The sequence below is a fragment of the Coffea arabica genome, chromosome 5e, assembly GCF_036785885.1.
Source record: "Coffea arabica cultivar ET-39 chromosome 5e, Coffea Arabica ET-39 HiFi, whole genome shotgun sequence".
NCBI lineage: Eukaryota > Viridiplantae > Streptophyta > Magnoliopsida > Gentianales > Rubiaceae > Coffea > Coffea arabica.
In genome coordinates, this window is record NC_092318.1 from 16,057,503 (window position 1) to 16,085,031 (window position 27,529).

General features: G+C 35.8%; 2 protein-coding genes across 4 annotated transcripts; both read left to right on the forward strand.

The window, feature by feature from the left end:
* Positions 1 to 2,941: 2,941 nt before the first annotated feature.
* LOC140006481 (uncharacterized) lies at positions 2,942 to 17,777 on the forward strand. Of its 3 annotated transcripts, none has more exons than XR_011814120.1 (7): positions 2,942 to 3,510; positions 12,021 to 12,332; positions 12,418 to 12,466; positions 12,541 to 12,835; positions 14,209 to 14,284; positions 17,207 to 17,574; positions 17,708 to 17,777. XR_011814120.1 is itself a non-coding variant. In XM_072048436.1 (7 exons), the coding sequence occupies exons 1-7, from the start codon at positions 3,166 to 3,168 to the stop codon at positions 17,719 to 17,721; spliced, it is 1,305 nt and encodes a 434-aa protein (XP_071904537.1). In that variant the 5' UTR covers positions 2,942 to 3,165; the 3' UTR covers positions 17,722 to 17,777. The 3 variants fall into 3 exon arrangements, 2 of the variants coding, with proteins under 2 accessions (XP_071904537.1, XP_071904538.1); XM_072048436.1 differs by having other exon boundaries at positions 17,207 to 17,420; XM_072048437.1 differs by having other exon boundaries at positions 17,207 to 17,399.
* Positions 17,778 to 20,078: 2,301 nt separating this feature from the next.
* Positions 20,079 to 22,171, forward strand: LOC113743868 (uncharacterized). Its single transcript, XM_027271954.2, has 7 exons — positions 20,079 to 20,618; positions 20,736 to 20,911; positions 20,997 to 21,039; positions 21,105 to 21,592; positions 21,707 to 21,776; positions 21,872 to 21,997; positions 22,076 to 22,171. Exons 1-7 carry the CDS (start codon positions 20,079 to 20,081, stop codon positions 22,169 to 22,171), a joined length of 1,539 nt encoding a protein of 512 aa, XP_027127755.2.
* Positions 22,172 to 27,529: the final 5,358 nt, after the last annotated feature.

The window sequence follows — 27,529 nt, forward strand, 5'->3', positions numbered from 1 at the left end:
TTCCCCTAGAGCGTACCCAAGGGTTTGACGGATCGTCTGCCCAACTCTCGCTAGGATTCACTCACTTACATTGTGGAAATAGTCTTTCATGCCTCTAGATTAACGTAGAAGGTTCTCAAATCAACCATAATTCAATTTCATTTACAAGCCAAAAATGAAACGTAGTTTTACATTGTCAAATATCCCAAATACATTCAATCCATAAAAGTACATGTACAAGAAACTTATACACACTAGTTCACGCTTACTTGCTCCAACATCCACTCCTATAAGAAAAACAAACTAATGGAATGAGGTAAAAATCCAGTGAGGCTCACAAACAAATATTCAAGTAGGCAAAACACGAAAACATTTACATTTAACACTTTGCACACTTGGTACGGTAATAAGTAGTCATTCAAGAATCAATTATTCATTCATTGAAAGGATACGTACTCACTTGGAGCTATTCATTCAAGTCATTTATTCATTCATTCGCCAACCATTTTTCTTATTCCTCCGACATTAGAAAACATATGCAAGTGAAAATTCCTTCAGTGTTCTTGTCATTCATTCATTGATTTCATTGCATTGAATTCACTAGCCAATTCTCTACCAGATTTCATGGTAATACTCGAGTATATCAAACATTATCCTAGGGTAACCAGCAGCCCGACCGAGTCCTCTTCTGACTCGAGTCGACTGGCAACGAAGGGCAAGGGTCCAATTCAAGGAACACTCGCCGATATTAGTAGAGTAAATGTCAAAAGTTCGTCCTCGAGTTATGCTCATGTTCACTAACAAACCCTAAGAATAACTAAAATAAAGATATTATGGTCCAACCATCCAAAGTTTAAGTGAACAAAGTTCGCATATTAGACTCAACTATGAACCACAAGCTTATACAAGATGGCATCTCAACACGTAAGATTCAAGGGCAAATTTGAAAGTGCAAATCAAGGAAAAGTCTAAATGTATTCTAAAAGTGAGGAGAGCAATTTAAAACTCCAAAATCTCACCAAAATAAGGTTTAAAATCCAGAAAATGTTTTCCAAAGTTTCCCAAATCCCACTCAATCATTTTGATAAAATTTCCAGCATTGGTAATATTTTTTGAAAAAGTATAACTTGAGTCCTGTGAGTCAAAAAATCATAAATCTTATATCGTTAGAAAATAGACCCAAAATTTTGCAACTCTCTAGAAGATACCTTCATAAAATTCAGCCCATAAATTAGTCAAATCTCAGTCTCAATTCACTGCTCAACTAAGTGCAAAAACAGGACAGTTTTGGATTTGTCAACCTCACTTTTGCTGGTATTTTTTAGAAAGTGAACCAAACCATGAATTTTACACGGTTAAAAAAGCTATGAGTCTAGTTTCAAACGCAATAAACGGAACTCAATTCCAACTTTTCTACACAAAATTATAGCAAATTTTCCAAATCTGTGCAGGGCTTTCTGCGAAAATTTTCTAGCAAGCAATGACTTTGGAAAACTAGTTTTATTCCCTACTTAAACCTTTTTGTTTTGATTCGAAACTAACACACATGCAAAGAAATAGACTGTAACAAGTGTTTTAAGTAAAATCATATGCAAGAGGAAAACAAAATTGCTCTAAATTTACACCTCAACCATCACTCATATCACAAGAAAAGAGAAACAAAATTTCAGCAGCATTTTCTATTATTTTTCCCTAATTTCCAGCCATTTTCAAGGCTTCATTCTCACCACAAGACAGCCTCAAATCAAGCATATACATACCAAGCCAGCAACTCACTAAATCAAGCATATACATAGCATATAACCATCACATACTCAAGTTGGAAAAATTAAACCCTTGGCTTGAAATTCACAACTAAAGTTGAAAAATCCTATTTTGAAACTAGAATTTCATACCAAAGCTAGAAATCTTCGTATCCAAACTTTCATATCCAAATCAAAACTAGAAACTCCCAATTCATGGCTGGAAAAATATAAATAAAAGTTGAAAAATTCCAACAACATCACAAATCCATGAAACCAGCCACAAAATTCCCATATTCAAGTCATATGCAAATAAATTGCAAGAATTGAAAGAGAAGCAAGTTCCTTAGTTTCATACCTTCAAACCTCCAACAAAAAATACAAAACAAGGGCTTTTTTCCTCAAGTTACTCCACTAAAGGCTCACCTCCAAACTTAACTCAAGATTTATCGGAGTGGATTAAGGTTGATCTTTGGATTCTTCACATATCTAGCTAGGAAATCAAGATAAAATTTGAAAGTTTTCTCCCTTCTCTCTCTCCCTTAAGTTTGGCCACAAAGAAGAGAAAAGTGAAGGTTTTGAGTTAATTTTGGAAGATAAACAAAGTTTTCTCTTGGTCCAAGTCTTGGTCAAGATTTCATGGATGCGCGACACTTGTCAAGGCATGGTTAATGCCTATCTCTTTGCCTCTTGATATGTCTATCTTGTGTTTTTCTAATAAACTCTTAACACTTTTAATTACATAATCTCTCTAGTACTACACTTGTTTCTTCCACCAAATAATGCACACATCTTACAAATCGGTCAAACTACCATAATACTCTACGAAACTTAACATGTACCAAAATATAAAAAGGGAAATGATAAAAATCTTAACCTATCATTTAAAATTATTGTCAAATTAAGACTAGCAAATAAATAAGTAAAATAAAATTAAAAAAAATATAAATTAATTTTCAAAAATAGAGAAAATTTAAAATAATTTTTCAGATCCTCACACGGACATCTCTAGTCATAGTCATAGGATTAGAAAAATTAACCAAAAAGAGGTAAAAATAAAAATAAATATTTCATAAACTGAGGAGTTGGCATGAAAGCAATCGGTTCTCTGTAGAGACCGGTACAAGTTCAATACATGTCAATTGATCGTCCGTCGGATGTGTGTTTTTAAAGTCTTGTGACAACTCGTCAAAATGCAGTAGCTTATGGAGGACCGTACAAGCAAATACTACCAGTCTACCACCATTTACGTCGGTTGTACACCTGCCTGAGACAATCAAAACCGAAAAATTGTTTTCAAACTTAAAATCCTCTCAGTCCAGTGTCGCCGGAAACTTCTGGAACTCTTTTTCCCGTCCCCGGAGATGCCTCCTCCGTGAACCCTTACCTTCTTCAGACTCACATTTTTAGCTTACTCTCTTGCTATAGTACTATTACTATTTCCATGGCGGATGTGATGCATGAGGGCCATAATACGACCGGGGATTATGACATAGAATACCGATCCAAAGACGATGACGCCTGGTACAGTGCGAGGGTGATCTTGGACAATGACGAGAAAAGTTTAGTGGTAAAATTGGAAGGGTTTTCAGAGGCTTCTGACCTGAAATTTAGAGCCGACGAATTTGAAAACCAGGCTGCAGTCGAGGAGTTCGTGAAGAGGTTCCGGTCGGTGTCGGAGCAGCTCCAGGACAGAGATTGCTACCAGCTTGTTAAAGGCAAGAAGGTTTGTGCGGCGCTTAGCTTTGGACTCGATGATCTCCGATATTACGACGCTGTTGTGGACGATGTAAGTGCACTATAGATTCTGATTGTGGCTGTGTTATAGAAAATTAGTGAAAATGGCCCCACTGAAATTCTTAATTAGTATAAAAGGTGACGAGATTTGGTGTTGTTTAAATTATAAAGAGCATCTCTTACTAGAATTTCCAAGCATTGTTTGGTGTATTTTTTAGTTTTTTAATACATTGTTTGGTGTATGTAGAATTCCCTGAACAACAATTGGTTACTAATAAAAGTTCGGCAAATTTTTTGTTTGGTATATGTAGAGTACTCTGAACAACAATTGGTAACTAATAAGGGTTTGGCAAATGTTTTTTAGCAAAAGTGAAACTAAATTGGGAAAGTGTCTAAACGGCGGGTGCAACAAAAGAGGGTATATTCATATGTTAAGTTAGGTGTAATTTAGGCGTGTAATCGTAAATCTTGCTATGTCGACTTGCACATCCAAAAGCACTTTTTACTAATTTTCTTTCAGGATTGACTTGTGGGAATTGTTATTGAAATTTCCATGGTTATTAATGGAACGCCTTTTTTATTTTAATTACAACTTCATATATAAATGGACTGACTGTAGAAGTGTTAATGTTTGTCTAATTTACACTGCTAAACAGTTAAGGGAGTCCCAATAACAGTTCCTAGTAATTTTATATCTTCACAGAGATATGTATAGTTTTATCGGTTTAGTGTCTAGTGGAGGAAGGCTCCTTTATGCTGTGTAAGGTATAATTACAAGTGCCTTAAGTTGTTATTGGTGCATTATTTGTAAACTTTTCTAGAATAATTGGCATCTTTAGGTAAGAATTAAAGTATATCCTTTTTTGGTTCCTTTTTAAAGATGTTTGAACAATTTGATAAGATTCTTCTTTTAAGATTAACCATTTTTTTTGGGCTTTTGAACTTTAGAGTAAAATGGATGTCATCGGGAGACGAAAAATGCTAAACTTAGTAGAAGGAAAAAGGAACAAAATTTCTGCTATGAGAATTGCTCTATGGGGAATGGTGACAGAATCAGGGCATCTTAAAGGTTTTGATGTTTTAGTTTTCCATAGATAATGCCATAAATTGATTGATGAACATTTGATTGGTAATGTTCCTGAAGAAAGGATAGAAGTCTTTTGAGTTCTTATCCAAGTTGGATTTTCCTCAGAAAGTTGGACATTTCAGGCCTTTACCTCTGTGCAACGTGGTTTACAAATTGCTGGTGGAGGTTGCTGTTCATAGAATTAAATCCTTGCCGATTCACTTAATTGGTCCTCAGCGAAGTAGTTTCATGCCTAAGATCATGCTAGTGATGGGGGCATGTTTATGACAATCGACTCAGAAAAGGCTTAAGTATGTAAAATTGGGGGTCTTGTAGACATTGTCCTGTTCTAATGCGTTTCCTACTCCCTACATACGCTAATGACAGCATGGAGGCTACTTATCTTGCCATCATTTGGAATGGTGCATTGACACCTTTCTTTAAAACTAGGACAGGAAGTTAGGCAGGGCAATCCTTGTTAACCGTGTCCATCTGTCTTTTACATTGAATGGTAGGGACTCAAAATTGTCCACATGCATCACTTACTTCATTTTTTTGTTTTGGGATGATCTTATTTTATTTTCTAGAGCTACAACTCAAGGTGCATAAAAGTTGAAGAAGGTTATTCATGAGCTTAGTCCGCATACTGGACAAAAAAGATTAGCCACAGCAAGTCAAAAATTTTTCTTTACCTAGAATAAGAATGATTCTAAAAGAGAAAATAACTAAAATCTTTGGTATTCTGGGCTTCCCTTGATTCTTGGGATAATTAGTGCCCAGGCTTGTAATTGTATAGGGGAGAAAGTACAAATCTGAGATGCAGGGCTGGAAACTTAAATATCTATGTACCATTGGCAGGTTTATTTTGTTACTTCTGTTCTTCCATTTATATTGGTGAACAACTTGGTTACTATGAAACAGTCCTGATAAAATTGACAGGCTTCAATGATAATATCTTTGTGGTAACAATACTAGTCAAACTATTCACCTTTCCAATTGGGATATAGTTACTTGAACCAAGCTTGAAGGAGCTCTTGGCATCAAAACCACGTGGCCATGCTGGTTGAGATTGGATGGGACCTTACTCAAGGGAAACAAGTTTTATGAGCTGATGTTTTTCTTTCAAATTGGTTAAGGGGCTTAAGTTTAGATGCTGAGTTGGAAACTGATTCTTATACTTGGAAATGCTTCATGTTCCAGAATGTCAGACATTCATGCAGTTGTTTTGTAGCTTGTGAATTGTGGGAACATACCTTTCTGTTTCATTGATCTGCAATGTCCTTTTGGCTGGGCTCGTTGATGATGATACTGTTTGAGTTCAATTGGACTGTTAAAGGCAATAAAGGACTGAATGTTACAGACATTAAGAATTTATCAGAGACATCATGTTATAAAGTGCTGTTATTGTTCAAGAAAATGGTGATTCTTTGAAAAAAATTGGGAAGTTGGAATGTCCTTATTGACTGATTGTAGTTATCTAGACTCGACAGAAAATGGCTTATTGAAAGATTCTTAATTGTGCTCTTAGAAAGGAAAGACATATGGCCAAGTCTGATTGTACTTATCTAGATTTGACTGAATGTGATTATTCGAGCATTATGCGGTCTAGATAAGCTTCTATACTTGATTGTGCCACTTTCTTCAGTTTCAACCATTGTTATATGTGCCTTTTATGCGTGTCTGAGTGAGTTGTTTTGGTATGTTGCTTTGTAAGCTTTTCCTTAGCAAGAGGCAAATGTAAGAACTGAAGTCCATGTTTTTGGTTGTTGAAGATATGTAATCTGATATTATGGAAAGATTTGATATTGTAAATATTAGGAAAGATTAGATTTGATTGATTATAGTATCATATGATTATAATATCATGTGATTATAGTATCATATATTAATTAGGTAATAGTATGATTATAGTATCATATGATTATGGTATCCACTTGTGTATATATATTTGTATATTGTGTAGTCCAAGAATGAGATGAAGAAGAGTATTTTTCTCTCCCTTTTGTCTTCGTTTACATGGTATCAGAGCTTCAAGCTCTGTTATTAGCATGTCTTTTGACGTGACCCTATTGAGTCACTTTTAGGTCGTGACTCTATTGAGTCACTTTTGGATTTTTCTTGTGTGAATCTCTGTTATCAGTTTGTCTTTTGACGTGACCCTATTGAGTCACTTTTAGGTCGTGACCCTATTGAGTCACTTTTGGGTTTTGTGTGAATCTCTGTTATCAGTTTGTCTTTTGACGTGACCCTATCGAGTCACTTTTAGGTCGTGACCCTATTGAGTCACTTTTAGGTCTTTCTTGTGTGAATTATAATGGCAGATATGAAAGGTAGTAGTAGAGAGATGAAACCAGCAATTTCTGATGTTATTCCTACAACATCAAAAAATTACTGAACACAAATTGAGTGAAAAAAAATTTTTGGATTGGATTGGAGTAAAACTATTCGGATATTTCTGCGCAGCATCGATAGAGATGATCATCTCACTGATGACCCACCCGTTGATGGGGAAGAGAAGACGGTTTGGCTAAGGGAAGATACAAAATTATTTTTGCACCAGTCATGTGAGAACTGGAGAACAGTTAGCTGATATCTTCACTAAGCCTCTAAATGGTCCGAGAATTTATTACATTTATGGCAAGATGGGCATGATTAACATCTATGCTCCATCTTGAGGGGGAGTGTTGAAGATATATAATCTGATATTATGGAAAGATTTGATATTGTAAATATTAGGAAAGATTAGATTTGATTGATTATAGTATCATATGATTATAGTATCATGTGATTATAGTATCATATATTAATTAGGTAATAGTATGATTATAGTATCATATGATTATGGTATCCACTTGTGTATATATATTTGTATATTGTGTAGTCCAAGAATGAGATGAAGAAGAGTATTTTTCTCTCCCTTTTTTCTTCGTTTACATTGGTCAATCTTGAAAAGCATTTGGTTAAAGAACTTGATAAGATGCTCCTTTTAAGACTAACATTTTCTTGGTTTTAAAGAAATAGAGTAAATTGGGTGTCCTTTGGAGATGAAAATGCTAAATTCTTTAGAAAGAAAATAGAATGAAATTTCAGTTTTGGGAATTGCTACTGGGGAATGGTAGCAGGATTGGGACATGTTAAAGGTTTTCATGCTTATAGTTTTATATTGATAGTCGCATAAATTGATCAATGAAATATAACTTGATTTGTAATATCCTTGAGGAGACTATGAGAGCAGGTTTTTGACTTCTAATCCCCAAGTTGGATTCTCATGAGAAAGTCAGAAAATTTATGACATACCTCTTTTCAACGCGGTCTACAAATTGCTCGTGAAAGTTATCATAAACAGAATTAAGTCTTTGCTGAGCTGTATTGGTCCACTGCAAATTAGTTTTGTCTCTACGAGGCATGCTGAAGATGCAATATGTTTAGGAAAATTGATGCATAAAATGACTTAAATATTTAAGTTTAATTGGGCTTCTCTTAGACAATACCATATTGTATTCGGGCTCTCTACAGCATTGGTAAACACTGTAATGGCATTGTGGAGTGTTCTGCTCTTGCTATCTTTTGGAAAGTTGCGATAATCGCTTTCTTTAAACCTTAGACAGGGAGGGCAGTACTTTTTGTCCCTAAAATTGTGTTGTTTACATATAATAATCATCTGGTACAATGAAAGGATTGGCACCTTGTAAGTCTTCTCAAAATGGTGCACGTCTCACATTTGTTTTGCAGATGATATCATTTTGTTTTCTAATTTTACAAGCATTAACTTCACTGTGTCTGTTTTGCCCCCCTTCCCCCTCCCCTCCAGTGCGAAATCTAAGCCTCTCAGAATTGTGGCTAGCAGAATTATGTGCTAGTGTAAAACAAAATGTAACCAATGACTTTGGAAAGTATCTTAGGGTTCCCATAATACATGGAAAGTTAATGCCCAGACTAATAATTGCATAGCGGAGTGAGTGCAAATGTAGAATGCAGGGCTGGAAACTAAGGCTAAAAGGTTGACTTTTGTCAATTTTGTTACTTCTGCCCTTCCATTTATATTCTGTAAATTTTCCTTGAAAAGTGTGATAGTTTTGATGGGCTTCAATTAGATTAATAACACTAATCACATCATCCACCTTGTCAATTGGGACATGGTTACGAGAACCAAGGTCAAAGAGGATCTTGGCATCAAAACCTTGAGGGAGATAAACTCTGCCATTATGGCTGAAAATGGATTGAACTTTAGTCAAGGGAAATAAGCTATTTGGGCTGATTTTTTTTAATGCTTGAGCAAAATTATTGATTAATTATACTTGGAAAGGCTTTGCTTGTAGTTTTCAGAATGTCAATCATGGTTACGGTTGGATTGTGTAGCTTTTGAATGGGAAAATAACACTGTTCTGATTTGATCCTTGGACCTGAAATGTCCTTTGGCCAATGTTATTGATTGTAATACTAAGTTCTCTTGGACTGGTAAAACACATTCTTAAAAAAGTGCTGAGAATGTTTGAGAAAATGATGATCTTTTGGTTTAAAAAGCTTGGAAGTTGAAATGTCCTCATTGGCTGATTGTAGTCTATGGGCTAAATACAGAATTATTTGAAAAATGGACTAAAATGGTTTGGGAAGGATTTTGAATGGTGCTTTTAGAAAGGAAAGATGGGACCAAGTCTGATATTTGCTAAACACGTGGTTGTGCAGCAGAGACTTCCTTGCGTGCTCTGCAAGACACTGGTTGTTCAAGCATTGTGTGGTCTTAGATATGCTTGTAGTCTCGCTTATGCTACTTTCTTCAGATCCATAAATTATGACTTTCTGAAGCAAGACCTTATTGATGAAACTGTAGGTCTGTTAGGCAGACCCAGGATTATTTTTAATTGGGAGCACAAGTAACAGCAAATTCATTTCAATTTTCTATGTGGTTGTTTGTAGTAATTCTGTTTACATAGCAAGTAAAGCATCATACTTGTTTAACAAGCGCATACGATGTGCTATTTATCGATATCACTTGACAATGGGACTTTTGGAAAAATACTGCTCTGTATATTTAAAGATTGCTCTGAAATAGTATAGTACATTAGTTTCAATAAGTAACCTAAGAAAGCACAAGAACCCAATAACCTTCAACTTATCAAAAGAACAGTAATTTTTTGGGGAATAAATTTAGGATTGTAGTAGTTAATGTAGTGGATGATGCTGATATCTGGTTACTACAATGAATACTTCATATATGCATAGATTTTTTTACAAATTAGTGGGGCAAAATAAATGTTTTTCCAAATCATTATGTCCATAATGCACATTTTTCTCGTGTTAGTGGGGCAAGTGCTCCCGCTGGACATAAGGTACTGCTGCTAGTGTCTAATCCACTTTTTCAGTTTCAACTGCCCCTGGAATATTTTATTTGTTGCTACTTTAGGAGTTCTTTGGCAGAGGATTGGTGTTATTTCTACCTAAGCTACTTTCTTCATAGTTGTTTTAGGGTAAAGAAGATCCATGGACTTCTTTTCATCTGTGGAACATCTATTGGGAGGGGATAGCAGCTGTTCAGATGGTTATCTCCAATACTCCATTGCCAGGTTGGTTTAACTTGCACATGGATGGTAGTGTCATCATCGTAAATCTGTGGCCATGGATGGATTATTCGTAGATGATTGTGGACAAGGATGGTATATGCAGGAAATTTTGGCTACTGGTCCAGGGCCGTAAGACTAGGGTTCATCTTGGCTTGGGATTTGCAGATTGATAAGTTAGAATTAGAGGTTGACTGTACATCTACTGTGCAAAGAAAATGGCAAGTTAGGATTAACCAGTGTTATATGGAATGTAATAGAAATTGATCAGAGGCAATCTTGGACGTAATTTTCTTTTGTGACGCGGCGCGCTTCTTTTTTTTTTTAACAAATCACCCTAGGAATGCTTCTGATATCATTTTTTACAGGACTTCAAGGGGGTTACTAGCATATCATCTTAGGCTTTCTTAAGGCCTCCAGGTAACTCACTTTCCTGCAACCCTGCAAGACAAAAAATTAAAAATTAAAAAAAAAAGGAAAAAAAAATCCTTTGTTTATTTTGGCTCAACATATTTTCCTCACATTTGGTGACCTGTTAAATATTTCCCTCCATCCCAGTGATACTATCATACTTTCTTTTCGGATCTGTCCCAAAATATTTGTCACATTCATTTCGTCATTTGGCAAGTCTACAACTTACTTGATTGATTGGAAATAATGAATGAGGCGACTAAAGTAATTTGAATTTGGCAAAGGAGATAAGGAGAGTGAAAAGTCAACAACTTAACATGTGGCCTACCCGTGCTTCTAACTCCCTCCAATGAATGTGAACTTCTATTTGCTGGCTTATATGGGCCTGCAATACTTTCTATTAGTGCATTTTTTTGTTGAGATAAGGATAAACCTGGAACAAAAGCTCATTATGGGCAATGAAATCACTGTACAAAAAGTTGAAGTCCCGAAAAGCATCAATCTTTTCAGGATGGAGGAGGTATCATTTTCTTTTTTCGAAAGCTCGTATTCAGCATCCAAATGTGTTTGTCAAAGGCAGATTGCTGTGTGGAATTTTTTCCCTTTTAAAGTGAACTGGTGGATTTGGAAATTCCCTGATTTCCGTGCTACTAAGGAAGTAATCCAAGGAAAGTGAAGTTCCAATAGTAAATTTCTTCTTTGCTCTGTGTACTCTAGAGCTTGCTTCTAGTGTGTCCCAATCATGCAGTTGGTGCAGGAGGAAGTGAAGGATTTGAGATGAGAGCATCTTTGGAGTAATGCTATTATTCTTATAGCTGAACATAGGTTGTTTTTCAGGAAATATGTTTTTTCTGGCATAAAATTAAATGGCTCGGACAATGAGGAGGTCATTTATGTGTCCGGATGTGTGTGTATCCCGTGGATAGTTTAAAACTAGGAAATCTCTTTCTGTAGTGAATAAATATAAGGTTCAGAGCTTTGTATATCGCTTCAAAAGTCTAGTTGCTTTGTATGTAAAAGACCTTTAGTGAATTCCTTCAATATTTGTCACGGTATTTGGGCCTTTATTTAGTACAGTTTGTTGCAGATTGAATTCTGAGAATGAAGAAATTATCATGTCTCAGAGATGGTAAGGTCTGGAGAATTATGCTGTTCTATGGATTTGTCAGACTTAGTAAAAGGAGCCTGATAGTAACAGGAATATAAATAATTGCCTTCCGTTTTTTCTGTCACAAATTCTTCTCTAGCTCCTCCACCTATTCTTTCTTTTACTTTGCTTATAAAGACCACTTGACACCCGATCTATAAAGGTCAAATGAAAAGTATTTGGAAATGGCAAATAGACTTTTTTCTTTTAAGTTGGAAATGGCAAATAGACTTAGTTTATTTTATTTGATATGTGCACTGCATAACATGTCATTTTAAACTTCAAAGAAAGTGAAACAATTATATAACTGCTCAGAAAATAATTTTATTTTGCTTTAGGTTATTCATTCTACTTATTGTTGTTTGCTTTTGATTTGTAAGGTTCGCCATCAAGGACATGTACTAAGAGATGGAGAAGATGAATGTCGGTGCACTTTTATTCTATGCTGGCTGCATGGTCCAAGATCTGGCAAATTGACAATTGTTAATATTGCAAACATATGCACCATCCAAGTTGCTGCTCCAGCTGACCTTAGTATAGTTTCCTTTGCAAAATTTGCAAAGCAGAATGTGCAAATAGCTTGCTCCAAATCCTGCATAGTCTCTACTTCAACAGTTGGAGGTCCATCAAAACATAAAGAAGTCATTTGCTTGTCTTCCAGTGTGAAGTCTTCAGCCAAAAGCAGATCGCAGGCAAGTAGCTTGCTATGCTTTCATGCAAACTGTGTGTCTGCATAGGAGCTTGAAGCGTTCGCTGACAAGTTTACTTGGGTTGTAGGATGATGATGCGGTTGAGAGTTTCTGTGGCAATAGAGCGAAAGATGAAGGTGTGTTTAACTTGAATCAGATAATAATGTTTACCTATTTGAAGTTTATTTACTCTTTTATGTTTGGGCATCAGAAAGAGTCAGCCTCGGTGCCGATGTTGATGAAGATAAGGGAGGATATGACACTGCTGAATCTGGTCGTCTCCATTACATATTGATTGACAATTTGGAGAATGATCTATCAGCATCATCAATTAGGCGATTCATTCATGAAAATACCTCTGTTTCACCTCAAGCATACCTGTTTCCAAGTCGATTATCAGTGCCTTCTGCTAGTGGAGCTATTGCTTCAACTTCCAAAAAGAGTCTTGATCAGATTTATGAGTTTTTAATCAATCCTAACCACTTGATTGTTTCTGCTAGGGGAAGGTATAGTGCATATTGTCTGCTCAAAGCTTTAATTGAAAACTGGTTTCTTCTTTTCTTTCAACACTGGAAATGTTTCCATCATTCTGTTCTTTTCCATATTCATTTAGATTCTTATGATTGATATTAGTCTGGTTCCATACATACATAGATTTGTTTTGGCTTCTTTATGCAGTCAGATATTCGGATAGAGACTTGTGTCTTACAATGTATTATTCCTGTTTCTATTAACTTTTATGTTACAAGTCATCTACCTTCAAAAGGTAAGTGGGTTGGACACAAGATTTAGGGCCAATTTTATGTACATGCATAATGGTACCTTACACCATGGTAATTTGTTTTGCTTGCAGTTTCTCAAAAGTAAGAAGGTAATTACTAAAACTTTTCTGGAAATAAAGCTAAACGGCAGAAAGTATTATGTCGGCTCTGTTTGGATTGTTGTTTTTGGATGTTTTCAGAAAATTTGTAATGTAGCATCTTTACTGATAAATGTTTGTGCGAGACAAAGAAAATGTGGTTGTAAACGTGTTTGAAGTGTTCCTAAAACATGTTTCTGAAGAAAATCCTAAACAAACAGAGCTGTGATTTTCATGATTAATTTAGCCCCAAAGTCCGAAAGCAACAGCTACCCTCGTCCTATTTGGCAATTTGTGGACATTACCTCAAACTAAATATCTTAATCATGTTGGTATGTATTAGGTTAGGACATGTGTTGTACATGAGACGTTATCTTTTGTGGATAAGTTTTTGCTGTTTCAAAGTAGAACTCAATGGGTTTAAGTTTGAAAGAAAATGTGGTTGATTTGCAGTCTTTTGGATAAGACCTCAGGAAAGAATATTCATGCCTTTCAGCAGCATTTGAGAAAATTCAGATATCGCTTTCTAAAAACTGAAGCTTAAGACATGAGTATTTGCCAACTGACAGGCTAGACGATTATTATCTGGCTAAGCCTGTACTTAAATGAATTAACTTGTGTGTGTACTATGCTTCAAATTCCAATCTGTTCATTCTTCTTTTCCTTATTCGGGCTATTGGATGACTTAACAAGATTTATGCTGCTTATGGAGGGCAGGTTGCACAGAATGCTAGAGAAGCCTAAAAAAGACAGCTTGAAATAGAAATTTCAGAAAGGTTGAAATTAGATGCTTGTGGGTCCTGTCCCTTAATAAACTTGGCATGAATACCATTAGGTTCCGTTGACTTTGCTAGGAAAGATTGTAAAGGATATAACTAGGGGGTACAGAGTCATGTGACATTTTGTGGTTTATAAATATATTGTGGATATCCTGTTGTTGGTTTGTACATACATTTCACTGGCTGAGTATGTGATTCCTGCACTAGTGTATTGAATGGCAAAGCCATTATCTTTTTCCAGGCCATGGGTTATAGGAAAGATGGTGTTGAGTGGAGCATTTCAAGCAACTCTAGGCAGCTTGCCTGATGAATCCCAGGTATGATTGCTACCGATTTACATTTTGAAATTTGGAAGGAAAAGACAATCGAAAGTACGTAACAATTCACCTGTCATCAGTTGTATATTTGCTCTTTGAAAAATCAGAGTTAGAAGGCATTTTGAACTGTTAATCTAAGAAGCAATGAGATAATTCTGAAGAGTATTTAGGAGAATGACATGTTGGAGAATCATGGTAGTGTGGTATAGCTAGAATGACTTTGAGGTAAGACACCACCAAAAACTGACGAAGATATAACTTCTGTCATCCTGTTCTCTCCTCCATAGTGTATTGGGAAATAGCAAGATATCTCTTGGCTTGTGAGGCCATAAAGGTCTTCCTACACTATTCATCTTTTTAATGGTCATCCAAGGCTCTTTCTGTAAGCTTCTAGTGTACTCAGGTCTCCTCACATGTTTACGTATTATGTAATAAATAATATAAGCAAATACAGTTTCAACAGAAATTGATTGAAAAATTGGTCCGACATTGTGATGCCTGTGGTAGTAATGCTACCTACGAAAGAGGAGATGGTTTCCTCCACTGAGGTGTCCCTCTCGTGGGAGCTTGATTGTGATTAGAAAAGGGCTGTTGTAACTTTATAACACTGTACTTATGTCCTATTCTGAGGACCTTCCCATTTGTATGTGGTTTTTCTGTATATGTATGGTTTCCGAAGAATGCAGCACATATTTTCTCAGCAGGGTAGAGGCACAAGACCCTGATATGTCTACAGTTACAAATATGCCTATCTGTGAGAAAACAGAATTCTGAGGCTGTATTACTTGGTACTCTCGTGATGTAAGATGACTCATGAAAAACTTTATCCTGTCTTTTTATTTGAAGGACATATTCTTCCATTCTTCTTGGCCCCTTGCTAGCCCCCCCCAACACCAAAAAAAAAATTGCCCAAACTTCATGCAGTGATCAGATGATTTCAGACAGTACAGGGTTCATGTATTTTTCAAGTAACAACCTTCATGGTAAACAATTCACACAGTAAACAAGTAGATCTCACCTATATTGTTAAAACATATAATTCACCTCCATGAGAGGAACTTAGGAACTAATAAACTATCTCATTATAGAGTGAATGACTTAAATTTTGAATTTTTATCAGCTTGAAGCATTAGTAGGGCGATGATGGTTTTTGATGATCGACGGCATGTTTGGTGGAAACCCATTCTTATTAAATACACTGTCAGGAATGGTGAGTGAAAGAGGGAGCAGATGAGATGAGATTGAAATCAATCAATCACCCCCAAAATCAAGCTATCATAATTAGGCTATCTAATTACTATAAATTAAGCTAATGTATCTAGATATATTCAACAAGCTAGAGCTAAGATTACTTCTTTATTCGACTTGGTGACGGCTTTATCCCATATCACTTTAAGACATTGTGATGTAACCAACTCAACCTTCTGGTCTGACTTGCCTTACGAACTTTTGTATCTTCTACCACCAGATCTTGTTTGATATTGCTTGGTTCCTATCAGCATCTCTGAATCATTGCTTTCTGAGACAATATTGCATGTTTATTGAATTTTCCTTTTCCATTGTGATAAGTATTTTAGTGGAACTTTTGCAAAAGAGTTGATAGAATTTCCTATTTGGAGGTCTTCTTTGAGATTATGGGTATAGGAAAAATTCAGGAATGGTTTAATTCTGCTTGAGGTTAAATGTTTGGATCATTAGGGGTTAAACTCTTAAAGAACATTCCTGCTATTTGTGCAAAGGGAGTTGCTCTTGGTAGTTCAACATGTCTTCTTTTGTCCATTGGTAGGATACTCGTCTTCTATTCTCATTTTTATTGTGTAAAGATTATTTGTGAAATGTTGTGTGTCTTAGGGTATCGAAAGCTGAATTAGGTCAGAAAGCAGAATACGATTTCTTTTGGAGTCAAATTTTGATTTGTACGTCCATATAAAACAGCAACCGGTACTTCCCCTTTCCTAGACCTATAGCATCCTTAACCATTATGTTTCCTTAGCCATTGAATTTGTCCGTTCCCCAGAAGTGGCCAAGTCATGGTTCTAGGGAAAATTTGGGTGGTAATAGTTGTCTAGATGTCAGAGCAGATTGGATAATGTTGTTTACTTTGATTGCTATAAGAGAATTACAGAAATCCACTCTTGCTCTTACTTTCTTGCTTTGCTCTTTCATTGCTCTTTCTGCTGTTTTTTCCTACCGTCAAATTTTTCACGACTGACTAGTTTTAAATGGTCTGTATCCAAAGTAATGCCCAACATCCAGTAGGAAACTGATCCTGAAGCTACGATTTTGACAATCAATGGATATAGAGGAAATAAAGGTTTTCTTAGGTCCCAGAATCATTAACATGAAAATGTTACTCTTGTATACAATAGAAGCAGAAATTCAGCCTTGGGAAAGGAATTAATCAGAGTGAAGGAGAATTCCCTGAGTAGACCCAAAATTGAAAGTGGTCGATTGCTGTACAGTGTTCTCCTCATCCTCAAAACTTATTTTGGATGCCCAAGTGGAAACTTTCCCACAAACTGCATAAACCTATAGATCATGTGGCAGTCGACCGTATCTGACATGCATCAAAGTTTGCTGCATCTCTTAAAAACAAAGAAAAGAAATGAGACTTAAAAACGAAGCTTTACAATTTCTATCAAACACATTCTAATTCTTTTCATTAGCTTTGAGTAGAATTATCTGAACCAGCCTCTATTCATCTTGGTGCATGTTTCTGTGTGTGTGGTGTGTTTTATAAATTGGATGTATGAAAAGGAGACCCGATAAGTGCCAAATTCAGCATGTGCTGAATAGTGTTCTTACTGTATTTGTGCAACTTCCCCTATTACCAGAGTACTATTCACCATGCTTTGATTCAGCACTGGAAAATTTCCTTTGTGAAGAAATAGATTTATTGTGAAGAAGAGTTTTGCCTTGTAGGATGAGTTCAAGAAGGAAAGGTTGATAAAAGAATTACAAGTGGTCCCTTCAGGAACTGAAGCATACAAGACAGCAATGCAACTAAGGGATCTATATATTGACTTTGTGAATCACGAGAAGCTGCTTTACAAGAGACTTGCTTTTGAAGAGTCAAGGATTCTGAAGTCATCTTCATCTGTAGAGACTCGTAATGGTGATAAACGTGCCAATGCGTGCAAGTATCTGAACTTGTGTAATTTATTTGCAGTTGATTGATGGAAAAAAATAAAATAAGAAATAAGAGAAATGTTCTATTTATGTCAAGATATTAGCATCGATAAAGTTAGTAGTATTTGTCATGAGAGAATAGGCCTTAGGATCTCACTCAGGTAATTCATTCACGATATCATTCTGAAATCTTAATTATTATTTGATGTGTCACAGATATGTTGATTTGTTTCTGTGCTGAGTCAAAATTAGCCAGTTGCCATCCTTGATTCACGTTGAAAATGTTGATTACAGGTGAAGGATGCTAATTGCTGCTGCAGATTCACCTAGAGATTTATGAAATTGACTTTGCAGTTAATCAAAATGTGGCTGCAATCTTCAAAGCTGGAGATGCCAATTACACGCTAAACAAGTTCAGTTTGCGGATTTCTGAAACAGAATGTGGATGACTAACTTGCTGCAGATTTACACTAACTATTTGCTTTTTAATTCCTTGCTAAAAACTGTAGTAAATCATGGCAGCAACTGTTTTGATTGAAAGATGACATTAGAGATCTTCTGATGTGTATAGCTTGTGCTTAGTATGTTGTTTATGATGCTCATTTGAAGATCTAAAAGCCTGGGTTCGGTTTGTCATGAGCACCTCTTCTAGACTACGCGCCTTGTAGAGGATCAATCTTAACGCTCTCTAATACTGATCTTGTGTATAAAGGGGGTAATATTCGTTTTCAATCGATTTAGCCCCTAAAATCTAATTTAAAACAGTAGACATAGGCTGCTTAAAAGTCTTACAAGCTTTGAGGGATGACCGTTTAACGCTCTTTAAACGAGGCTAATGAAAACCTATCAAAAACTAAAGGGCTAATAACACATTTCCTTGTGAACTCGACTCATGGTAAAATTTAGCCCTTGAAATATATATATATATATATATATATATATATATATATATATATGGGATAATTTCAGAAACCTTCCATGAGGTTAGGTCTAATCTCACCCTGCACTCCTGTTATTTCAAAATTAGCACTTAACTCCCTTGTCAAATTGAGTGGACAAAACGTCTCCATCAATCAGAGTTAAATGATGAAATTACCTTGCAAATTATCATGATAAAATGAATTGGAATAATGGAAAAAAAACTATGAAGCAAAGTGTGTAAAAGTCACAAGAAATTGGTGATTGGCATCAATTTCTGGTACTGTACAATCATACGAGCGGGAAATTTTAGAGTCATAAGAATGACACATCAAAAGGGAAGTGCAAAGGTCTTGGAGTTGAAACTTCATTTATTGCTTCTTGCTCTTTGTTCAAACAAAGAGATCAGGGATAAGAACTAGGAACACTAAAATCTTGCACATAGTGATTGAATCCCTTTATATCATGCATGATCAACCCGTGAGGTTGTTCAAACATTTGCTTGTTGTATAGACCCATCTTCCAGTTGGAAAATCAGGTAGCTGGTGTAATTTGTGTTATCAATAGGAGTAAGCTTCCTGATTGCAGACTGGTCCAAATGTTAGTCTTTTGCTTAAGATGATGTATGCTATTAGTAGTTTGGTTACTGGGATGTTATTTGTCTAAAAACTCCAGAAAAATATCAGACAAAGTTATGTTTACTGTTGTATATGTAATCTCTATAATGTTATGTTTATGTGCTAAAGTCAATGCAGTACTTGTTTATAATATGCGTGGCTTATTGTATATGCTTGCATTTCACAAAATCTAAATATTTACATTAAATATAAGATGAGATTTATCGTCGCACATGATATTGTTATCCATAATATGGGGAGAAAATGCAAAATTCCTAATGTTGACCCTGATAAATAATCTTATATTGAACTGCTTAATGATGTTGATGAAAAGGTATAAAATCAGTTTCCTAGAAATCTAAACATGCTACTGCATATACGGTGTGTAATCCCTAAAGGTTTGGGTTCTTGGACGTCATTGATGATAAGTCAGTGTTGGAAATGTTCAAACCACATGAAAATGACCTTGTTATTAACTTTCACTTGTTGGACATAGACATAGTTGCCCCTCCAGAAGTTAACATAGAAGGAAATAATCATGGGGCTGACCACGAGAACTTAGGAATACAAGATAATGCAGTGGTACATTTGAATGACATGGTTAGCCAATAGGGATGAATATGGGGACTACGTTTCAGGTTCTGATGACTCTTAGACATATGATTTGAAGAATGAGTCATATGACATTCAAGGTGATGATGATGCTTCACTTTCTTTTGAAGACAATAGTGATGCAGACTTTTCAGATTTCAAAGAAAATGAAGATGGAGGTGTTGTGGTCGATACTGAATCTAATGAAGAACTAGATTATATGAAAGCTGTAATGAAGTCCAAAATGTGGACTTATAATCCTAGAGATGAAATTGAATTTCAGAAGGGGATGCTTTTTATTGATGTTGATGCCTTTAGGGCTGCTCTAAAAGATTACGTCATACAAAAAGGCTTTCCATTAGTGAGATTGAAGAATGAAATAACCAGAGTGATTGCCAAATGTGGTGCACAAGGCTACAATTGGAGAATACATGCATCTCCAATTGCTGACTCTATCACATTCATGGTGAAATCTTACAATCCTGAGCACACGTGTAATGAATAAAAAGAATTATGAAGCAACCTCTGGCTGGATTACAATGAAATTAGTTGATGTGTTGAGAGAGCATCCTAATATCACAACTAAGGGAGTAATTTCTGAGATGCTGAAATTTGGTGTTGAACCAAGTAAGAACCAAGTATATAGAGCTAATAAGAGAGCTTTAGAGATTGTTCAAGGATCACATGCAAAATCCTATAGCAAGCTGTCAAAATATGCTGAGTTAGTTAGGCAAAACAACCCTGAGACTATTGTGAAAATCCACTATGATAGGCCTAATTTATTAATGGAACCAAGGTTTCTTAGAATGTTCATCAGTTTCAAGGCACAAAAAGATGGCTTCTTGGTTGGTTGTAGGCCTTTTGTAAGCTTTGATGGTTATCATCTGAAAGGAATGTTTGGTGGTGTTCTCTTGATAGCTGTGACATTAGATGGAAACAACAGCATCCTTTCAATTGTTTATGCAGTTGTTGAATGTGAGAACAAAGACAGTTGGAGCTGGTTTTTCTTGTACTTTCATGAGCATTTTGGACCTTTTGGCAATGATATCCCATTGACTTTCATAAGCGATAGGCAGAAGGTACATTGAGTATTTTTTCCATCATATTCTGCCTTTGCTTCATTGCTTACATTAATAAACAGCATGTAATAACTCATTGATGTCTTTGTTGGCAGAGATTAAACATTGCTTATGAAGAATAAGTACCATCTAAAGAAGCAAGATATTGTTGCTGGCACACATAATAATTTCAAGATTCAGTTCCCTGGTTTACTTCTCAGAACCTATTTTTGGCAAGCAGCAAAAAGTTTTGATGTAATGGGGCACAATGAGGCCATGGAGAGGATTAAAGACCTGAACATTAAAGCTTGGAGGTACTTGAACTAGATTCCAAAGTCAACTTGACCATGTCACAAACAACTTCACTGAATCATTTAATTCTTGGGTCGGAAAGCTCAGAGGAGCACCTATATTGACACTTATTGATGGGTTGAGGAGCAAGGTAATGAGAAACTTCACAAGAGGTATGAAGGAGCTTGCACATTGTCTACAAATGTTACCCCAAAGGTGCTGAAGAAGCTAAAAGACATTGCTGAAAAAGCTCGAAAATGTCAATTGATGATGGCTAATGAGTTCATCTTTGAAGTGTCTAATCTGGACAGGATATACACAGTTAAACTACAAAAGAGAACATGTGATTGTGGGGCCTTTCAAATCACTGGAATGCCACGCAAGCATGCTACACTGGGAATAATGTATAGGAGGGATAACCTAAACAACTACTGTGATGCAGCATTTGGCTTTGAGAAGTACAAGAACGCATACTCATCAATGATCATGCCTATTCCTCATGAGAAAAATTGGCCTCCAATTGAAGAAGTTACGCCTGCAACAGTTGAGCCACCAATCATTAAAAGGGCACCAAGTAGACCAAGAAGAAATCGAAGAAGGTGCCCTAATGAAGCTGCTCTTCACTCTTTAACAAGGAGATCAACTACTCTTAAATGTTCTAAGTGTCTGCAATTTGGTCATAACAAAAGGACATGCAAAGGAGGGCATGTGATTGCAAATTCTAGCAACTCTACATATCGGAATCATGCATAACATATTAATATAATATGCACTTTGACATGTATAAATGATAAATAAGACACTAACCTTCATTGCAGACTGCTACTAGAAGAGGAAAAACCAAGCAGAGGCACAGCTAACACAGGCTTATCAGGAGCTAGAGTTTGGGTAATAAATGTTGCAACTGCCATTCAATATGTTTAAATCTTTGCATGCCTCATCTGAATGTTAAGCAATTTGTCTATGACATGTTTCAATAAGAGCTTGCACAAGGAAGTGTGCCAATTGTTGTATCAAGTCAAGGAAGTAATCGTAGTCCTCCTAGTCAACCAACTTCACTGAATATACAAGTCAATGTAGAGGCTAGTTCAAGTGGTGCAACAAAAAAGGTAAGCACAGCTTTGATTCTAAAATTTGAGTGTTTTACAATATGCATAACATCTAAATGGTTTGACTATTCATTTCAGAGAGGAAGACTTGTAAAGAAAAATATGACTACTGCATTGAATAACAATGGAAAAGGCGTGCAAATGTACCATGTCCATCAGAAAATTAAGCTGTGATAGGTTTTAGAGCTATTCCCATTGGAGGCTTACAATTTGAAACTTTCGTGAACATTAACACTGCTATAGTTGTGGCCTTTCAGAGCATAAGTAGTAGCTTTAGTTTGAGGTTCTAAGTAGTGTTGTTTCCTTTTCCTATTAATAGAGGAAAGTAGTAGTAAATATATGGTAAATTCAGGTTTTGGCTTTTTGAATCTAATAGTAATGCTTTTGCCTTAGTGCTGGACTATGATATTGCTGTAAATTTCTTGCACCACTTGTATCTTTTGTGCATGCAAATACACCCAACTATGTGGCTTGTTGACATTGCAATTTTCACTATCTAAACAATTAGTTGTAGATGGTGTTATAGACTAAATTGGATTGCAATGTGGCCTAACATTGCTATAATGTTTAGTAAATATCTGCAATCCTATCCATCATTTAAGTGGTCATTTGCTTTTGTCATGGATTGTTGCTTATTAGACTATGTAATATATCTTTGATATTTTGAAAACAAGGCTATAATAACAAGGTTATCCTTAATAGTATTCTTCTCCTATAGTTGGCTCTTATCTGATTATTTGTGGCATTTGGGTTTGCACTTTGTTTTCTATTAGCTAATTGAACAAAGAGGTTGGTTTGTGCTATTGGACAACAAAATTGATCTTTTTATTGCTTCTGTAATGGTCATATTGTATGTACTGCTTTTTGGCTCATTAAATTGATATATGATAGATATGTGAGGAAACATATATGCATTACTTCATTACCACCTATAAACATTGATAGGCCATAGGTATGCAGTTCTTCACATAATGAGTCACTTAACATTCTTGGGCATTAGAATCTAACTGATTACACCCTGCTACTGCATTTTTGTCCTACACATAGAGTTAGGATAATCCTACATTGCATAGGCCTATCCAATTGTTTGAACAATTAGAATGTTGAACAATGAGAATGAAAACATATATAGTTAGGAGAATAAGATTTATCATTAGTAACATGGTGAACCATATATTTGGTAGCTCTAGCCTTTCATTCTACACACATCTTCCATTATTGATTGTAGAATTGACTCATCGGCGTTGGCTAGAAATCTCATCAGCTTCATTGCCTTCATACCACTGAAAATAATTGCATCTAGAGCAGCAAAAATATAGCTTGTTTGGATTTCTTTCACTTTCCAAAATCCTTGTTGTCGCCTTCCTATTGCAACCACAATATCGATTCTTGTTGGTAAAAGATGTTGGAGAATTGTATGACGGCCCTCTTGTGGTGCAACTTGCCATGAAACATGCATCAATTTCTTTTCCCAATTCCCTATTTCAATCTTCAAGAATGCTGATAGACCTGTGTGGTTTTTTTGCTCCTCTATTCTTGCCTTTATATTACAATTTGATAAAGGAAAATAGCTGTTGCACTGTTGCAGTAACAGTTTTTACGCAACCTGAAGCTAAAATTTTGCCTTATTTCACTTACACCTCCTCATTTTTCATTCGTTGTATTTTTTATTAATTGTGATAATTTTTTTCATATAAGGGACATCATAAGGGTACATATGGAAGTAAATTCTTCTCTCTCATGAAAACTGCATTATTTATTGATAAATTTTATACCTCAAGGGCTGACAAATTTACATAAAATGTTAATTAAAGGGAGTTAAGTGCTAATTTTGAAACCACAAGGATGCTAGGTGAGATTAAGCCTAACCTCAGGGAGGTTTCTGAAATTATCCCATATATATGTATATATATATGGAGTTAAAAAGATAAAACAATAATTAAATTCAAACTGAAAATCCACTTGTGAAAATAAAAAGAATAAGGAAAAAGATAACAAATGCAAGTGATTTATAGTGGTTCGATCACCTCCTTGGTGCATACGTCTACTTCTAAAATTGTTCCAAGTTTTGGCATTTCTCCATAAACTGTCTTTTCACAAATTGGGTGAGACAATGACCCATGTATATTGGAGGCTCAACCTAGCTCACAATATATTCACTAACCCTAGTTGAATTTAGATTTTTACTCTTAGTCAAGATACCCCTCAACTACTTACTCATTTCTCTCAATTTTGAAGACCACAAACTAGTGAATAAATGTGTCTCACCTTCTCAAGGTTTTACTTCTTATCAATGAGAAACCTCACATAAATATACCCAAATAATTTGGGTTACAACAAGAACCAACACTCTAATTGATACACATCTCGATCCTCCAAGAAGAATCAAGTACGAGAAAGTCACAAGCCTGGGATCTAAAGTTAGGATCAATGTTTGGGATGGAGATTCGTAACCACTCTTGGACCGCTCAAAAATGATTCGAATGATAGAACGATGCCACAATCAAGTGTGTTGTTTGATTGATAAGTCAGAGATCACCTTCGGTCAGCTCTAAGATGTTCAAGATAGCTTTGGCAAGCCAAAGGAACTCTTTCTCCCAAGAAAGATTGTTTGAAAATTGTTAATAATGATCTTCTCTATTGAAAATTGCATAAGTTTGGATATTTATAGCCTACAAGGTTTGAAAAACCGAACTAACAAGTCTTGGTAAAGAAAATAACTCAAAAATCCCAAAAATCATCTAAAATTGGAAATTTGATCCGATGAACACTGGTCCGGGACGTGAAACTGAACATTGCACCGAACATGGCCAGAAGTTCTGATCAAAAGTAGGAAAAAGAACAGAACAAAGGATCTGTGGCTCAGATCTACAGGGTTGAAGGTTGCAGATCTAGGCACAGATCCACTTTTTGCTTCTTTTCCTCGTGTTTTTTCTTCGCCACTCAACTTAACCCTCATCTATGTCTTCAACATATATGAGAGTCTTCATAGCACCTTCCAACATGGCCCCTTTAATGACTTTATAAGTGCCTTCTTGGTCTTGAACCCAACGAACTAAAGCCATCAAAGAATCTTTAAACTTTTTGGCACGTGAACGAGCGACCGGACCAACTAAAACTTTAATAGGATCATTACTCGTAGTAACTGAAGTTCCTTGGACAACTTGCGATCCATCATGATTCCCCTCCTCATCAGAAGGATTTGTCCTCAAATCAATATCGTCATCTGCAAGAAAGGGTCTCAGATCAGCTACATTAAAAGTAGAACTGACTTTATACTCACCTAGAAGGTCGAGGTGATATGCATTATCATTAATCCTCTCCAATATTTGAAAAAGGACCATCTCCATGAGAAGACAACTTGTTTTGACATTTAGCTAGGAATCTTTCCTTACAAAAGTGTATCCATACCCTGTCGCTAGGTTAAAAAATAACCTTTCTACTACCTTTGTTAACTTGTTGCACGTACTGGGTTGTTCTCCTCTCAATGTTGGCGTGAACTTTTCATGCAAGGTGCAAAGATTCTCAGCTTCCTTTTTCCATCTAAGTTCACATGCTCAGACATAGGTAATGGTAACAAATCCAATGGAGTTAAAGGGTTAAAACCATACACATTTTCGAAAGGTAAAAATTGTGTAGCATTATGCACTACGCTATTGTATGCAAACTCTTTGTGTAGTAAACGTTCTTCCCAAGTATGAAAATTCTTTTTAATTATTGCATGTAAAAGAGTGGACAATGTTCTATTGACTACTTCCGTTTGACCATCAGTTTGGGGATGACTTTCAGTAGAAAATAGTAATTTAGTTCCTAATTTTTCCCATAAAGACTTCTAAAAGTAGCTTAAAAACTTGACCTCTCTGTCAGACACAATTGTCCTAGGCATATCATGTAAATGAACAATTTCTTTAAAGAAAAGATCAGCAACATGCAACGCATCATCCATTTTACGACATGGTATAAAATGAGCCATTTTATAGAACCTATCTACCACTACAAAGATAGAATCATGACCATGTTCAGAACAAGGCAAAACTAGAATGAAATCCATTGAAATATCAACCCAAGGTTGTGTAGGTATAGGTAGTGGGGTGTACAAACTGAATGGATTGACCTTTGATTTGGCATGATGACAAACTTCACAATGTTCTACCATGCGTTCGACATCCTTTCTCATATGTGGCCAATAGAAATGTTACTACAAAAACAACTAAAGTCTTGGCGACACCAAAGTGTCCCATTAGTCCATATTTATGTGACTGCTTAATTAGTAAGTCATGTATTGATCCATAAGGGATGCATAATATATGAAGGTAAAACAAATAACTATCATGAACATAAAACTTACCTTGACCCGCCTTGGCACACGTTTTATATATCTCTTCAAAATCGACATCTATAGGATATAATTCTTTCATTTGTTCAAAACCAAGTAACTTAGCATCTAAAACTGCTAGTAAGGAATGTTTATGGGATAAAGCATCAGCAACAACATTAGAGCCCCATTTGGCAAATGAGTTTTTTGGGTGTTTGTTTAAAACTTTACTATAACTTACTGTAGAAGTTGTAGGAAAAAAATTTTTGAAGTGTGTAAATTTTTTGATATTTTGAAATGTATAGTTTAAAAACTTTGAGAAGTATTTTGAGATTACTATAGCTAAAGTTATTAAAAAAAAACTTCTACCAGACAAACTTGGCAAAAAGTTTTCTTGCCAAATAGGCTCTAGATTTACTTGACTTGTATTTTATGACATACGGGAATGTCTCGATAAAAGCAACCCAACAAGCATGCCTTTTATTCAACTTAACTTGGCCTTTTTGGTGCTTGAGGGATTCATGATCAGTATTAATGATGAACTCCTTAGCTCTCAAATAGTGTTGCCAAGTTTCTAGTGCTCTAACTTAGGTGTATAACTCCTTATCATACGTGGAGTAGTTTAGAGCAGCACCGTTTAACTTTTCACTGAAATAGGCAATTGACCGTCCACCTTGCATCAATACGACTTCAATCCCCACAACTAATGCATCACATTCAATTTAGAAAGTTAAATCAAAGTTAGGTAAAGCTAAGAGTGGTGCATGTGTGAATTTGTGTTTAATCAATTGAAAAGCCTTGTCTTGTTCTTCTCAACAAGTAAACTTTCCTTCCTTCTTAAGCACAGCCGTCCAGGGTGTGACGATGGTACTAAAGTTCTTGACAAATCTTCTATAGAAACTTGTTAAGCCATGGAAACTTTGCACATCCCCTATAGACTTAGGAGTCAACCAACTTTCTATAACTTTGATCTTGTCTTCATCGACATGTATATGCTGTTCGCTAATGACATATCCTAGGAACACAAGATAGTTAGTACAAAAAATGCACCTTTTAAGATTAGCAAACAATCTTTCCAGCGTTTGTACTTCAGAAATGGCCTTGAGATGCTCAGCATGTTCCTCTTGACTCTTGCTATAGATCAAAATGTCATTGAAATAGACCACAACGAATTTACCCAAGAAAGGTCTTAAAACATGGTTCATCAACCTCATAAA

Coding starts and splice junctions, on each gene's coding strand:
- LOC113743868 (XM_027271954.2), top strand. CDS start 20,079: ATGAAATTAGTTGATGTGTTGAGAGAGCATCCTAATATCACAACTAAG. Junction 21,040..21,104: donor TTGATGGGTTGAGGAGCAAG/GTAATGAGAAAC, acceptor GTTACCCCAAAG/GTGCTGAAGAAGCTAAAAGA. Junction 21,998..22,075: donor CAAGTGGTGCAACAAAAAAG/GTAAGCACAGCT, acceptor TATTCATTTCAG/AGAGGAAGACTTGTAAAGAA.
- LOC140006481 (XM_072048436.1), top strand. CDS start 3,166: ATGGCGGATGTGATGCATGAGGGCCATAATACGACCGGGGATTATGAC. Junction 12,467..12,540: donor CAATAGAGCGAAAGATGAAG/GTGTGTTTAACT, acceptor TTTGGGCATCAG/AAAGAGTCAGCCTCGGTGCC. Junction 12,836..14,208: donor ATTGTTTCTGCTAGGGGAAG/GTATAGTGCATA, acceptor ATCTTTTTCCAG/GCCATGGGTTATAGGAAAGA.